The sequence below is a fragment of the Ananas comosus genome, linkage group 1 (genome assembly GCF_001540865.1).
Source record: "Ananas comosus cultivar F153 linkage group 1, ASM154086v1, whole genome shotgun sequence".
Taxonomy (NCBI): Eukaryota; Viridiplantae; Streptophyta; class Magnoliopsida; order Poales; family Bromeliaceae; genus Ananas; species Ananas comosus.
In genome coordinates, this window is record NC_033621.1 from 1,244,050 (window position 1) to 1,261,320 (window position 17,271).

General features: G+C 36.7%; 2 protein-coding genes and 1 non-coding gene across 3 annotated transcripts; all 3 read left to right on the forward strand.

The window, feature by feature from the left end:
* Positions 2,744-4,486, forward strand: LOC109718319 (extensin-like). The gene is made up of 2 exons (XM_020244501.1): positions 2,744-3,745; positions 3,860-4,486. Exons 1-2 carry the CDS (start codon positions 3,053-3,055, stop codon positions 4,115-4,117), a joined length of 951 nt encoding a protein of 316 aa, XP_020100090.1. The 5' UTR covers positions 2,744-3,052; the 3' UTR covers positions 4,118-4,486.
* Positions 9,080-9,152, forward strand: TRNAK-CUU. The gene has a single exon. It is a non-coding gene; the product is annotated as a tRNA-Lys (tRNA).
* On the forward strand, positions 10,501-13,853 carry LOC109719030. Its single transcript, XM_020245523.1, has 5 exons — positions 10,501-10,696; positions 10,818-10,891; positions 11,272-11,407; positions 12,516-12,824; positions 13,245-13,853. The coding sequence occupies exons 1-5, from the start codon at positions 10,580-10,582 to the stop codon at positions 13,524-13,526; spliced, it is 918 nt and encodes a 305-aa protein (XP_020101112.1). The 5' UTR covers positions 10,501-10,579; the 3' UTR covers positions 13,527-13,853.

Consider the following 17,271-nt stretch of genomic DNA (forward strand, 5'->3'; position numbering starts at 1 on the left):
ATTTAAATTTTCTAAAACTAGATTCTCAATTTAGAGAATAAAATATGGACTTTTTTTTTGAGGAAGGTAATTTATCTTGGTAATTAATTAAACGCTTTTTTTTTTTTTTTTTTAATGTTTCACAGCTAGTGTACAAGGTACAAAAATTAAGTCAATGGTTGCATACATGTATTTCACCAATCAATTAAAGCACTGCTTTGACCAGTCAATGGTGACTCACCGGTCAATTTGGGTTCGTACGTGGACCACATTTTGGTTGTTGGTTCGATCCATTTGATGCGACGCGGTCCAACGAATTAGCGACCGCGTGGAATTCGTGCACCACGTCATCCGTGGACCATAAAGAAAACCATGGATCCCCCCCTATCACCCTACTTTTTGTTGAATACACCTATATACTATATATAAAAGAGTAATTTTTTTTAAAAAAAATGCACCAAAAATTTTTAACTATTAATATCAAAATTTAATTCTCTCATAGCTTAAATTTTTAGAAATATAATTGATATTTTTATTATTTAATATAGTACCAAAATATGAGTGATTTTTTGGGTCCTGCCTTTTATTTAAAATAAGTTTAACTCTGATGATTAATTACTTATAGTGAGTTTTATCAGAGAGATGTATTTAAATAACTTTGAGGTAAATTATATAGGATGTAGGCATAGGATTAAATAAATTAATCTCAGTATATATGTTCAATGATATGGTTGCAACAAACATGTTCATAGTTCAACTAATCTAACCTTCCTGGGATGGGGAGATAGGAAAAGAAGTTGTAAAGAGATTTTGCTATCTTAATTTTTTTATTGGTAAAATTCCATGTTAGAGAGAGAGAGAGAGAGAGAGAGAGAGAGAGAGAGAGAGAGAGAGGAAAAAGAGTTATAAAAACCTTTGGCTTTCTTAATTTTTTATTGGTAAAATTCCACATGAGAGAGAGAGAGAGAGAGAGAGAGAGAGAGAGAGAGAGAGAGGGTGTGTGTGTGTGTGTGTGTGTGTGTGTGTTATGCTGATTGTAATGTGAGCACTATTGTTCTTGTGTGGTGGACCCAACAAAAAGACACTTCTAGATTGTGAGACATAAAGAAGAGTCTTTTTTGAATATATGTTAAATGACTTAAATATTTGACTTGCTTTGTTTGGTTCAACAATTCACACCATTAGCTCCAACCCCTTCAGATTACTATATATGCTCCATACATGCTTATCTCTGGATCTAATTAATTAGCTTGTACTCTCTCTCTCTCTCTCTCTCTCTCTCTGTGAATATTTTCATAACCAACAAAATTTCTATGTAAAATGTAGATTTATTAAATAAAGCAGAGGTTGTTAAATTAAGCTCTAGCAACACTGAGTTATATATATATATATATATACACACACATAGTGAAGATGATTTTATAAGCAAATTGAAGCATGTTTTAATACAAGAAAAATTTTGAACAATATTCTTATTCTTTTCAGACATGCCACTCATCTAAAAGAGGAATGCAGATAGTGCTATGATCAATTTCACCAGTTCATGTGATCACTACATCTCTTTCACATTTATAATTGGAATGCATTTACTTATAGAACAATTAATTCCAAAATGTTGATCGAGTACGACTAATTTCGCCTTCTAGTAATTTAGCAGTTGGTAAATAAAAATATTGGAGTTGTATGCCCCGTGTTGAAAATAACATTAAAACTACAGTTCTATGATACATAGTTTAAATTATTGAAGACGAACGACAACTTCATATTTTTCAACATGACATCAGAAAATATGGAATCATGAATTCGATACCTGTTTAGAGTGGTTCGACAACTCTAATACATAGAAAAGTTATCGTGCTTCTTCCGACAACTTTACTAAGCAACACTTTCACGAAAGCTCCAGTTTTTTTAGATCATTCGTTACTTTTTCTTCTTTGCGCGTCATAAGTTCCGGTCTCCGTTCAAACATATGCTAGAGAAAATCAACTTTTAGTCCTCGGCTTATATTAGTACACAAATATAAATAATGTATGTGATCTACTTGGCATGCACATGTTTTAATAAACCAATTAATTTAGTAGCCAAAGAAAGTTTGTAAAGGAGCATGTACAGTGGAAAAAGGCAACAAAATCACAAGAGGAAAAGAGAGTACACCATGGCTCATTAGACTAGGATTAGCCAAATAATATGCTCTCTTACTATAATATACCAAAACAAAGTACAAATTTTGATTCTATTCTCAAATGCAGATAAAAGCATTTCCCAAGATATTGATCATTAGCTTACCCTCTCTCTCTTCACATGCATGAACAAAAAATAAATATATAGAAAAAGTCTTCTTTGCAACAGTTATAACACATGAGATATATTTCAAACTAATCATATTATTCGATTGATCAAAAAGAGTCTAATAAAAAATAATATGATAATTATACACTAAAATAATGCTTTAGATTTTTTTTTTTTTTTGTACTTTTATGCAAGGTCGAGACATATAATTAAATTTTATAAATTTTATGTGTTATAACTAGGAGGGAAAAGACTTTCTGACTTATACGTGGCTAACAATATTGTATCAAACAAACATAATTATCATGGCCCACCTCCACTTTATGATCTCTAGAGGATCTCTCTAGTAAGATGATGAGCTTAAATTTGCACCCCATAATGAAATTAACGCAACTCCCTTCTTACTATTCCTCTTCTTAAATTAATCTCGAATCCCCACCCCTTTTAAATTGCAATAACTCTTCTCCCTTAAAAAGCCACCACATAAACCACCAAAAGCCAAATCTATCTCCATCCTTTTTCCCACCCATCACACATCCACCAATCTCATCTCCCAAAGAATATTCATCAAGATCAAACCAAGAATACTAAGAATCAAACCGCCAAAAAGAGAGAGAGAAAGAGCAACTTTAGTAGTATATGCACTAGAGATCACATCCCCCCCTCTCTCTCTCTCTCTCTCTCTCTCTCTCTTCATGGTCTTCTTTGAAACGCACTCTTGATCCCTTATTTGCACACTTACTCCTTAAATTCTCATATACAGACATATAGTTTTTTGCCATCAATGGATTCAACTACAAGTGGTAGCATGCAATCCTCAAGCGGGGGCGGCGGCGGTGGCGGTGGCGGTGGCGACGAAGAGTTTTCTTCGCACCCTCATGAATACATCTCCTCCTTCTTAACCTTCCCACCACCACCACCACCACCACCACCACAACAGCCACCAAATTCTACTCCCTTTGATCCCTTCTCAACTTTTCTCAACCCCTTTCCCCCTTCCTCAAACCCTAGTAATCTCACTCCCCCGGCTCGCACCGATGTCGCGGACTTCACCGCCAGCTTCCGCCCACAACCGCAGCCACCGACGACATCTTTACCCTCGAACACGGTCCCGGTGCAACCCCCAGCCCCACGCGGGGGGTCGAGGAAGCGGTCGAGGGCGTCGCGGAAGCCGCCGACCACCGTGCTCACCACTGACACATCGAACTTCCGCGCCATGGTCCAGGAGTTCACCGGCTTCCCCACGCCGCCCTTCGCCTCCTCATCTCCTTTCGTCCGCCCCCGACTTGGCCTCTTACATCCTACCGCCACCGTCGCCGGTCCTCCGCCGCCGTACCTCTTACGCCCGTCCCCTCAAAAGGCGCAAACCGTGATCGACGCGATCGCGTCCATTGCTAGAAATAGCAACATTGGTTCTTCTTCGTTGAGTTCGGAACAACAACGGCGACAGCAGCAGCAGCAGCAGCAAGAACAACAAGTACAACAATCAAATCTTCTAGATGCTCCAATATTTGGAAACTTGGCTTTCCAATCACCAGTCAATTCTAAGAGCAGCTCACACAATAACATGTCTGTGTTTTTCGAGAAACAGCAACAAAGAGCGCAGACGGCGGAGCTCATTGCAGGTGATGGGTTAGCGAATTGGATTGATTATGACGGACTCGATCAGATTCAAACACAAACGCAAACCCAAAGCCTGTTCGGGACGGATGTCGGAGACTACGGCGACTCACAGGGTGTCGACTACATCTCGAGGTTGTCGTCGTCGACGACGGAGATTGGGAGCTTCCATGCGGCAGATAAAGGAGTGGGATTGTTGAGCCATGTCGACGTGAATGGGAGAAGGTAGAGTAGAGTAATCATAACTATGAATAATTTCTTTGTATTTGTTAATTGTAAGAAGATAATTAAGAGAGGAGCAAGATGAAAAAAAGGGAAAAGTGGAAGGGTTGGGGTGTGAATTAGGAGGAGTAGATCTTTTCCTCTACTACTTAACCATCATGCATCTTCCATGAGTTCATAGTACGTACGCAAAAGCTTTGGATTACATCTTTGTTTTTTTCGCGCCTATGCCCCTCAAACTATATGTTATTTCATATCTGAGGGTAAGAACCAATGTATTAAGGTCCCTCAAATTATATGTTATTTCATATCTTAGGGTAAGAACCAATGTAATTAAGGTCCCTCAAGTTACATGTTATTTCATATCTTAGGGTAAGAACCAATGTAATCAAAGTTTCGTTTGGTTGCATAAATATTTTGTTCAGTATATCTTTTTGATTTACTTAATCAAATTTATATATTTGATTGATAACGAGTGTGATCAAATATTTAAAATGAGATATATATCATGAATATTTGGACTTTAAGTTTTCTTTCAGAATAAAATAAATCATGTCGTATGTGAAATATGTTATTTTATAAAATAATGGATAACAAAACTTTTGAAGCAGTAAAAAATTAAACTTTTACTTATAATCATATTGCAATATTTTCAATAGGAATAAATTATTCTTGGATTAGATAACTTATTCCGACATCGAAAATAAGACCAGAGTTCAAAATCGACTTAAAATTACATTATATTTCAATGCTACATTAATGGTTATTCTCAACATTTACATTCCATTTCTCCAGGAGTATATATATATATATATATANTATATAACTATACTACTATGCTATCAATAGTATCAAGTCCTTGGTACTATACTATCAATAGTATCAAGCCCTTGGTAAAATATATATATATGGACACAGGTGTAAACTTTTTTAACACATCCATGAATATAGGGTGTATTTGTGCAAAAATAACCTCTTTTTTGTTGTTTAATGTCTAAAGGGCACCTCTTGATAATTTTGCTTATTTTGGGTCTCTCATGTCTATATCAAGCAACATATTTTTATCTTTTTATTTTTTCTCCTTTGGTTTTGATATGAAAGATCTATTGATTCCCTTATGACATGAACTAATTATTAAAGATATATATATATATATATATATATATATATATATATAGTAGCTAGGACTAGGAATAGGAGGTATATAGTAGCTAGGACTAGGAATAGGAGGAAGCAACCTTTGAGTTCATCAATCATACGAGTAATTGGGAGACAATTGTATGGGTGCAATTAATGATCTATCTCTATCCTTTGACTTTTCCTATTTAAGTTTATTGCTCAATTAAAAATCTATTACAGCCAAATAATTTGATACTTTGTAGTAACAGTATTATAGAGGGTACATCTTATATCCTGTATATTGTATTATCGAAACGTGTGTCTTATACCCTATGAGCTAAGGGTTGAAATAATTATTTTGGAGAGAAAGATAGTGTGTTATTCATTTCGTTCATTTTTTTAAAAATAAACTTAATTAAAAATGTGAAGTAACTATATAGTATTCGATCTCGGATATATCAATCATTAAAACTTTTATCATCTGAGCCAAAAAAGAATGATTTCTTATTCAGATTTAGTGTTCCAAAAAAATTGATAGCTAGGATAAGCGAGGTGTACAATCAACACCTATATATAAATTAGGTATACAAGTAGTATTGTTGTGCATACATATAATGTGCTTAGCCATTTTGTAATTTACAACTTTGTACTTAAATTACTAGAGTTTTATATGTAGTAATCTATCTATTTCAATTGCTTCTCTGTCTCTAGCTAATTACTATTTTTTTTTCTTTAGAAAAAGGGAAAAAAATCTTCATCATATATATATATATATATGCTCTATCATAGACATCAAAAGCGAAGGATATTTCTTTTTGTATTATTTTACTTCTATTTTATTAGGAAAGCACTCATAAAGTTTTGCATATTTATAGTCTTAGAAAGGAGAGTTCATGAATTTGACAAGGAATGCAAACAAATCTTAATTTCTTTGCCACTCACACTGGCAACTCTATTTTCTTAGAGCTTTTCTTTTTCCCAGCCCCAAAAAATTATATTATTATAATGCAAAGCAATGCTAAGTTTACAATCCAAAATGCCGTCAAATGCGGGACTAAAACTCGAGACATTGCATTTACTAATGCTAAGGAATAAACAAACTTTCCATGCATTAGCCTATCCAAACAATTAAACACAAATTCTAAATAATGACAATGGAACATTAAAGATGAAAATACTTGTTCCTTTTCCACCTTATGACCTGGTAATTGAACTTCAATATGTGTGTGTATGTATATATATATATATATACATATGTATATATAACAACACAGAAAAAAACTACACAAATGAGAAAAGGCTTTGGGCATAATGATTCTAAGGCCCACTTAGTAATCAGAGTCTGCAAGAAATATGGTATAGATATAGAAAAATAAAGGTCTCATCCTGAAGCTTTTTAGAAAGGAAGATGCCTTTTCACAAGGTTTTGCAGCACCAAAGGACAAGTGGAAATTAGGGTTCTTTCTCAAAGGTCCTTCCATGTCCCTCCTCATGATGGCCTGCTTCTGAATCCCACTACCTCAGTGCTTTCTCCCTTGACACCCATGTTACCATATTTGTGCTATCATAACATCACCTATTCATGGGGGACCCGGCATATCTTTTGAACTCTCACAAGTTCCAATAATATATAAGACGCTAACCATTAATCTTTATTCACTTACGGGTCTCGATTACGACTCGGTCCTACCCGGCCTCTCGTCATTTGAAATGTAACTCGACCCAATCTGGCCTCCCGCCGTATAGCAGCATGCTTATTCTTTTAAGCCAATATATACATGTTCTCAATAAATTAAAATTTTCTTTTGCGCTCTCTCTCTCTCTCTCTCTCTCTCTCTCTTTGTTAATTTGCGAGAGTAGCTTTGTCCAAAATTTCTATTTCTATTGGCACGTGACATGATAAATTAATCTCATATATACTTTGGTCTACTTCATATGCCGTATTTACGATTTCTGATTCATCAACAACACTCGAGAGAATCTTCGTTTTAGGGAATCCAAAGCATTAATTACTCAGACTTATCAAAATTATTACTCATTGGGTCCTAGCTAGGGCCTATTTGGTCTAAAACTATAATGCACCACAACGCAGTTCGTAGAAAGTCCATAACTTATGCAGCTACAGCAGAATCTGGTAAAATGTGGTGGTGATTGAGCCACACCGCGCCGCACAAGGCAGGTTAATTCAATGATGGTGGTCGGGCCACGATGTTGTTCAAAAGCTATGCCGAACAGGTCCTTATTTGTCGAGACGCACCGTCATATTCATCTGCAAATTATAGTTGGGCCTATCCAAAGCCCAATAAAGGCCCATAATAAATTGTTCCTGGGCCAAGAAATTAAAAAGTTGTAAGCCCAAGTTGTATTATAGTTTGAAACCACGCATGCATTGCTCCATAGCCCCAGAAGGGACATTTGGCCTTTGAGCTCACCAGAAGCTCTTCTCTCTTATTCGACCAAAGCCCACTAAATTATTTTTTGTTTAAAAAAAAGAAAAGAAAAAAACAATACTAACCAATTAAATCCAACTAACAATGGTGGTTTCCTTAGTCATGCACCTCATAAATTAAACAAAAATATATGTCTCTAAATTGCGTTAAGGGCTCCTTATCTTTTTTTTTTTGGCACAACTTCATTTTGGCCCTCACATTTCAAAATACTCCCAAACTTCTTAAAACAAGTTAGAGTATTACATAGTATCTGCTCGACCTACTTTTTGCTTCTGTTTTTAGAAAAATCGTAGCCGTATATAGAACGAAGAGATAAAATCTTAAGATTCAGAAGTAGAAACTCTAATTTAAAATTTTCAATTACTATAAAAGAGCACTCTTGAGGGATTCTTCTCCAAATAGTAACAACTAGAACGATGCTCCGTCGAAAACACAAAATCTCATAGCAACATCAAATAGCAACCATTATCCGTTTAAAGAGATATATTCGATACGCGAGCTAACTGCAAAGACTCCAATATGTTATACGAGGCTAGGATCAAACCAAAAGTTCATTAAAATTTATCAGGGACCAAACTAACATTTTACTAAAAGTTGAGGACCCCTAGCACAATTTTACCACCAGTATAAATTTCACCAGTGCTGCAGTGCACAACCATTTCCTCCTCCATTTCACTACAATGGAGTGCACCGAATCGCGGTATCTGCTCCTCCACTGCGAAATAAACAGCATCACAATAACCAACCTCCGCGGCGGTGCGGTCACCCCGGGTAGCACCAAGCTCTTCGTGCGCTGCTTTGTCGCCGCGGGAAGCGGGAATCGCATTCGAATCGACACACGCGAGGCCCACGTGGGCGCCACGGACCCTGACTCGGCCCACTGGGCCGAGCCCGCCTCATTGCAGTGCCTCGGCCCGTCGAATGTTATCAACGCGGCCCTCCAAGAAGGCGTCGGCGTCGTGTTCGAGCTGCGGAGGAGAAAGTCGGGCCCGATTTTGGGCCGGGGGTCCGAGTTAATGGGCCGGGCCGAGCTGACGTGGCGCGACGTGGCGGGTGACGTGGAGAAACGGATTGGGCTCTGCGGGCCCGGGGGGATTGGGCTCGGCCCGTGTTTGGTGGTGAGGATGAGAGTCGGCGTTGAGGAGGCGGGGGAGAAAGAGAGAGGCGGCGGCGGCGGGAGGAGGGTGGAGTGGAGTGTGGGCGCGGAGGATGTGTTTGCGGTTGCTTGCGACGACGACGCCTGCTAGTAGTATTACTAGTTGTCACTGCTGCTCCTTATAAACTCCTTTTATTTATCTTAATTTATATTACAAAGATTGAAAATTCTGGTAAGGCTATATGAAAAGAATCATGTCATTTATATCTTTTATATTTTTATTTAAAAAAAGGGGGATATAAAAGCCCGTCTAGCTCAGTAGGTAGGGCGCAAGGCTCTTAACCTTGTGGTCGTGGGTTCGAGCCCCACGGTGGGCGCATTGAAGAATTTTTTAATAATTCTTTTTTAAGTTTTATATTTTTATTTGAATTTTTTTTTTTTTTTTTTTTTTTGTTGGTTGTGAAATAGTCAACAGGCCACATGCAATGAGGGAGCTTTTCAACAGGACATGATAAAATTTCCTTCTCTTTTTTTTTTTTTTTAAAAAAAAAAAAAGCCTCTTGATAATTAGTAAATTAGCTGTCTCACTGACACATGCAGGTGCCCTTTAGTCCCAAGCACGCGATTCCCCACTTTGATTAGTAGTAGTATTAGTAGTAGTAGATTGTGAGTAATAAAAGTGACGCGTGAGAACACTCCAAAATGGATTGTGTGCATAACATAGTAAAAGTAGAGTTTTTGGCACTGCAACTAATGTTTTGCTTAGACCTCTACACAGTGTTCTTAATAAGAAACTGGTGTGATTTCCCTCCCCATCTTTGTGAACCTTGCAAATTTTAAAGTTTATCAATTTCTGTTTGAGTAACTTTAATAATGAAAAAAAATAAATTATTTTTATTAGAAAACAGGGGAAAAAATTATTATCGTTGACTCTGTAATCTAAAAAAAAAATCGGTATTAAGAGTAATAATTTAGGCTTAGTTTGGTATTGTCTGACGCTATTAGGTAAAATAGAATTGAGATAAAAATATATAGAAACATATTTCTATATTTTTCGGTAAGACCGCAGGAAATATATCATAACAGACTTATCGTGACATGTGGAGCGCAATATTACGTACGGAAACAAATTAGGTATTTTGTTATCGTACTTTCTCACAGTACGTAATATAATCTCCTTACAATCTCAAACGAACTTTAAGCTTAGCTTGGTATTGAGGTTCCATCGACTCTATTAAATGAAATGAAGTTCAGATAAAAATATATAGGAATATGCTACTGTGCTTTCCGGTAGGACCGTAAGCGACTCATTATGATATGCGAAACACAATATTACGTAAAGAAATAAATAAAATATTTTTTTATCGTATTTTTTTAATCATATGTGACGTAACTTTTTCGTAATTTTAAACGAAGCCTTTAATTTGTAGGGGCACTGTGGTTTCAGGGAACGCGCAAATCACCGATTCAAAAATTCAAATACAAAACGTACGTTACTGCAAGTTACGAGTTACGACTCCCCCGCCCCTCTTCCAGTAGTCGTAGCTGAGGATCGATCCCGTCACTCTCCAGTGACCTTACCGCGCTAACCCATCACACTTATTAATCTTTGAATTGGGCGGTGACGAGATCTAGAGAGAGAAAGAGAGAGTCTCCCTCTCCCTCCCCCCTCTCTCTCTCTCTCTCTGTGGACTCAGCTTTAGTGAGATAAACGAATATAAAAGCAAAAGAGACGCCTCACCTTCCTTCTATTCTACTCCTTCACTACAGAGCTCTGAAGAGAGAGAGAGAGAGAGAGGGGGCGATGGAGAAGAGCACTCCGGTGAGGAAATCGCACACCTACACGGCTGATCTGCTGACGTGGAGGGAGGCGCCGGCGCCGGAGGAGGCGGCGCCGCCCGTTTCCCGGCGGCCGCATCAGGTAGGGTTTTGGTTTCCGATCGATCTCGCGAGCTCTCGCCTCTGTTTTTTTGTTCTTTTTTTTCGGCTTCTGATTCGATTTTTTTTTTTTTTTTCAACCTTTTATTGCTCAATGCTTCTAGCCATCGGAGGCGATCAGCAAGGTGGTGTTCGGGGGCCAGGTGACGGAGGAGGAGGCGGAGAGCCTGAACAAGAGGTCAGATCCGGTGATCTCTCGTTTTGGATTTGGATTCTAGGGCTTCGGAGCTTGCTTTAGCTGTGTGATCTGTGATTTTGGCTTCCAGAGTGCTTCTATTGTTGTTAATTTGCTCTGATGTTTCGCTCTCCTTTTTCCTCGATCTGGTGTGAAGGATCGATCAGACGTGTGCTGTTGTTCTCTAGTATATGAGATTATTATACATTAACCACTTTGGATTTGTGATTCGCCCTTCGTATATGGATATATAGATAGTTTTGTAATACTTAGGTGAACCGTTTAGTCTCTATTTTGCATTTATTTGTAAGTTCCATGTTAGGGAGGAATCGTTCATTATATAGGAAATTTGGTTGAGTATAGTGTTCAATTTGCTGTTTCAGGAAACCTTGTTCGGGTCCCAAGTGGAAGGAAATGACTGGAAGCGGCATATTCGCAGCGGAGAGTGAAGAGGATGAATTGGACTCTGGCTCTGCTTTCTCAAGCCCGAACACTCGGACAGGGTCACGAGCCTATCAGGTTCGATTTTCATATTTATATCGTGAGAATTTTTGTTTACTTTATCTATTTAAGGTTCTTTAGGATGATATTCTTTATCAGCAATGTGAAGCAGGTACAAGTTGTGGTGTTCACTGTAAAGTTGCATGAATTAGATAATTTGCTAGCTCATTGATCTGATGATATCTTTCCTGTTTATACTTGTCCATAATTTAGTGTTATTATGAATTGTAGCCAATCATGAAACGACCTTTTGATAAATTGAATCGAGGCTGAATCGCTCTCCCAGATACTGACTTTTTTGGAACATAGTGTATTAGATCGCTCAATCACAATGCTTATGAAATTGATGTGTATGTGCTAGACAGCAACATGAGACTCAGGAATAAGCGAATGGGTGATAAAATCTCAAAACTGCAAAAAATGCTCTGTATTTACCAAAATTTTAGTACATACGTAAGTATATGACAAAATGAATGATAAGTAATCTAATCTAGAAGTTTTAAGGAAAAAGGTGGGACTTAAGTTTGGTTGTCATTGTACGATGTTCATATATTCATCAGCACCATATTAAGTATTGAGGAGAGGACCGACTTCAACCACCAACAACATTAAATTTGGCATGTACTAAAACTTTTTAGCTATTTACTGTATGTGTATTTAATGATAATTTGTAATCATCCAATAATTCTTTATTAATTTGGCTATCTTTTACACAAAAATATTAATATGTCATTTGGCAATGGAGATCATCAAGGATAATTTTGATATCTTCTCAATATTATGACCATGTTATAGCATTGAGCACCGGAAATGACAGATAGATCTGATAATTGATTAATTCCATTTTGTGAATGTATATTTTGATAATTCTGTCTTTTCCCGTACCTGACCCCATCTTATTGGAGAGCTTTAAATGTTACAGCTGCTTTACTTGTTTTAATAATTTGTCCTTCTCTGTGTACTAGCAATGTAAGAACTGATGCAGATGCATCTAGCTATTGACATCAAAAGAAACACAACTACTGTGCTACTCTGCTTTAAAATATCTAAGCTCCTACTTGTTTCCCCTAAATTTGGATGATTATTTGTTTGTCCAACTAGAACTTCACGTCATTCATGTATGCAGCAAACACTTACCGCTATCAGCCAGATCTCATTCAGCGCCGAAGAAAGTGTTTCACCTAAAAAGCCAACCTCGATTGCTGAGGTGGCAAAGCAGCGAGAGTTAAGTGGAACTCTTCTTAGTGAGCTGGACAATAAAATGAAAAGACAGTTATCTGCCGCTAAAAGCAAAGAACTTACCGGACACGCCGACATCTTTGGTCCTCCCCCAGAAGACCCACCCAGGTCTTTGGACGGGCGGAACTCGGAGACGGACAAGGTCAATGGAGAACCTGCTGCACAGAATTCACACCCGTCTATGAATATCTCTAATGTGAGTACGCTGGTAGTATGAATTTTGTCATTTTCCAGAATTTTTTTCCCCCCGTTTTTCCGAACTCAAACTTTGTGCGGATTAGTTCTGCTGTGGACGAACTTTTCTATTCTCGGTACTCGTGGTAACCTGCAAATTCATCTTCTGCAAAAAGAATAAGAAGCAATGACTACTGTATTTTTGATGAATGTTTTTTGCTAAAAAAATATCATCAGATGTCGCATTCAAATCACATAGAGTTGGGTTAAAAAGAAAAATGACAGAAAACGAAATGTGAACCAAGCAAAGCCCTTGCTTTTTTCCTGTTATTTTTCCTCTTTAGCAGATACACATGTCACATGACTGTTGCTCTTAAATCATTGCTCATGATTGCTGAGGATTCTAACGATTATCTTGCTTTTGACCTTTCTCTTTTGGTAGCCGGCTGGAGGTGCTAGCAGTTTCGTATTCGGTGAGAGCACTGACACCATGACCAAGACGGCTAAGAAAATTCCAACTCAGAAATTCACGGACCTCACCGGCAATGACATCTTCAAGGAAGGAAACACCCCGCCAGGATCCGTCGACAAGTCGCTAAGCGTTGCAAAGCTTAAAGAGATGAGCGGCAGTGACATCTTCGCCGACGAGAAGGCCGCGTCCCGAGACTACTTTGGCGGGGTCCGCAAGCCGCCCGGCGGCGAGAGCAGCATCGCTCTGGTTTAGACATTCTAACCGAAACGATTAGCTTGCGTCGGCTTTTTCCTCCTGATTTTAGTGATTAATGGTGTTTATATGGACTGATTAAATGGTTGTTCTGTTTCTTGATCCGAGTCAAGGTTTCTAAGCCTTAATTTAACAACCTGATGCATGTGAGTTTGTGTGTAATGTGTTTGTATGGTTTGGTTGTGACATACCTAATGTGACAGCCAAATGATGTGGTGTTATCTAATCTTCTGGGACTGGACTTTTATGATATGGTTTTAGTGGTTTTTGTATTTTGATTATTCTGATTTTGGATTGAGATTTATAAATAGTGATGTTGCTCTTTTAGTTGGGGAAAGAAAGGTAATGATCAAATTTGTTTTGGCTTTTTGGCAAATTTAGGTTCAATTATTAGAAAGATTAAGCTACCGCATCTGCTGAGTGTTAATGATTAAAACACTGTTTTCTGATGCGTAAGCTTTTTTAATAGAAATTGGTTGGTTTGCATGATGCTGAAAGAATCATTGGTTGTTTTAAATTCATGTGTTGGACTTGGATTAAATTTCCCAAGGGGACTGCGGAGTTAAAGTAACTAAAATAATTAGGCTTTTTTTTTGCATTTAGCCCTATGAGAAAAAAAAAATCACAATTAATTTTATAAAATTATATTTGCAAGATTAGTTTTATTTCCGTCACGGAAGTGGCACGTGAGCGTGGGATAAGTTGAACACGGTGAAGTGTTCAAACACGGTGGATGGTGAGTAGTTCACCGTGTTCAACTTAAATTTATACAATTTATAGAAATATATAATATAATAAGTATAGTGAATTATTCACTGTATCCAAATATGATGAATGGTTCACCGTATTTAATTTAACCTAGGCTATAAGTTATGCTCACATGGCAGAAATAGTGCCAATCTTGTAAATATAAATTTTGTGAGGTTATTTATGGAAAAAAAAAATTCTGAGAAAGCTAAATGCAAAAAAAAAAATCCAAAATAATTAGTTTTTATTAAAGTTTCTAGTGGAATTAGTTGTTTCACACTAGAGATGCAGTTGCAGTGATCTTTTGTGTTGCTTATTGGGCTGGGCCGAAATACTCTACCAAGGACATTTTATGAGCAAAAATGTGAACGTACTGTGCATCCACAATTATAATTATCTCCTTTTTCATTCCTTTTCTTTTTTTTGGGAAAATGGCCCCATTCTTCTATTTTAGAGGGGGAAAAAAAAACTGAGCAATCTCATTCAACCATATTCTTTATATATTCTGATTCTTCTTTCTTTATAAAAACTATAAAAATCATATCTTAACCAAGATAATGTGATTCGCAAAAATATTATCGCTTACGAAAATAACAGGTATTTTTCTGTCGCATTTTCTTAGTTTGTTCAACACACTACTTGTGTTCCAAAGCGGAGCTAATAATTAACAATGCTAGTAGTTCCCCTTCCAAATAGGCATTTTAAAGCAGTGTGTGGGATCACAAATGTTCCTCCCCCTAGGCAATAATTAGGTGGGCATTGGTTGCATCATGTTGTTCACACATGTTAGTTTAAAAAGGATTAGTTTAATTATCTCTAATCTGCTTCAACAGGGGAGCCATCAAAATATATTCCTCATTTCAAATCTAAGACCACCTAATGGATGGTTGTGTGTCTCCAAGAATTCTTTTTCTTCTCCTAATTGGTTTACTTATCTCTCTCTCTCTCTCTCTCTCTCTCTCTATCTCTATCTCTACCAAAAAAAAAAGAGAGAAAAAGAATAAGAAAATTTGGTGTACTATTTCTTTCTAGAAAACATCATTTTCCCTTTAATCCTGGGATCAAACACTAGGACACTTGTGCTTGTCTATGACTACTGTACTTCCCCACATATTTGTGTTTAATACTATTTCTATAGAATAAAAGGACGGCGTTTTTGGATTAACTTAATAAAATGTTATTATCAAAGACTCAAAAATATGTACTTACGTGCGTTAGATAATGCTTTGGGTTTCGGTTCGAAAACTCTTCCAAACACTTACCTGACAAAAAAAATAGGTAAAATGTATGACTAGTTAGTACTATTCTAAAGTTCCCACATGTATCATATTATTATAAACTGATCTTTTAAACTTGTTTTCAATCATTTTTTTAACCAAAACATACAAAAAAGTTGGAAAACAAAAGGAATTAAGTGCAGAGTACGCGTGCGTAGCGTGAGTATCGAGACGCAATATCGGAACAGTACAGGGATTATCTAAACATGTTAGCTAGAAAAGTTTCCACTCCTGTATTTTCTCAGAGGTTGGTGTTGCCAATTGTTGCTTCATGGAATGAACACCAAAATTTCTCTATTTAGGTGCATGGAGATGGCAGTCTGGCCTCACTTTCTATATCTGCAACAGCCCTCAAATGTGAGACCTACTCAAGACCATTACTCTGGTTTGGTTAGCAGTACAACCTACTTAAAACCAATGAATAAAATTCTAAATGCTCCTTACCTATATACCATCCAAATAATGCATCCAATTTAATTATGGTTCTACTACCTATGTTGTCCCTTAACAATTGAAGACTATTTATTATTATCATAAATTAAAGTACGCAACATTTTTCATAAATTCTTCTACCGCAAAGTTGCAGGCCAAAAGCGTTAACAAATAATTCCAGAAACTGAAAGTGAAGGAGAAGATGTATTCATTAAACTTAAAATACTTAAAGTGCGTAGACATGCAGCACTCGCTGACTCTTCAACTGCGACTCAGACCAATACGACTTTCGTCGCAGATAGAATGTTGGTCCATTTAATTCAGCAGGACTAACTTTTTTTTTTTTTTTTTAAAAATAGATAGCAAGCTACCTGCTTCATTTATTAAGCTAAATGAACTGAGTGTACATGTTGGAAGCAGTTAGGGTTTCCGAAAGAACAGACTAAAGGAGCGAAAAAAAGAAAGAAAGAAGAATTTTTATGATGTTAAATAACATGGTAAGGTGCATCTAATTATGTAATACTTTTTTTTTTTTTGCCTTTTGTTAGTACTAAATACATATGGCTCCATATGGAGGCCCCACCGGATTCTCTTATTTTAACGCTTTCGGGTAGTTTTAGCCTACAAGGCCCGGATCCGACCCAATCAACCATCATTCCTTGAGCTTGCCATTTGATGCCACGTGTTGCCTCTGCATTTGATTCAATTTTTTTTAAAAAAAAATGTTTAGGAAAATTTATTCTGGAAAATAAAACAAACGTAAAATAATTTTTCGATCAGAAAATTATTTTTTAAAATATTAAACACCTTCTTAAACAATTTCTCAAATAACGCCTAGAAAAGAAATATATTAAAACAATTTTTATGATGTATTTTTTTTAAAAGTCTGATTACATTGCATTGAATGGTGCTTTAAAATTAGCACAGAGTGAAAAAAAGGGTAAACTTTAAATACCACACGTGTAGTTTCGCACTTTCTCATTTTAGTGCCCCGTAGTTTAAAGTGTATCAAGTTAGTGTTTTGAGATTTAATTTTTATCTTTTTGTCAGCTTTTTTATTAATATTTCGTTACATTATATACAAAAAATTTCAGATATCCGACCTAAGTTTATCGAATATTCACTTTAGTATTCTTTAATTTTAACTTTGTCACTTATTTAACGAAAAAAATTAGTGAAATCGATAATAAAAAGATAAAAATAAAACTATAGGGCACTAAATTGATACACTTTAAACCACAAAGTATTAAAGTGAGAAAATGTAAAACTACGGGGGTGCTATTTGAAGT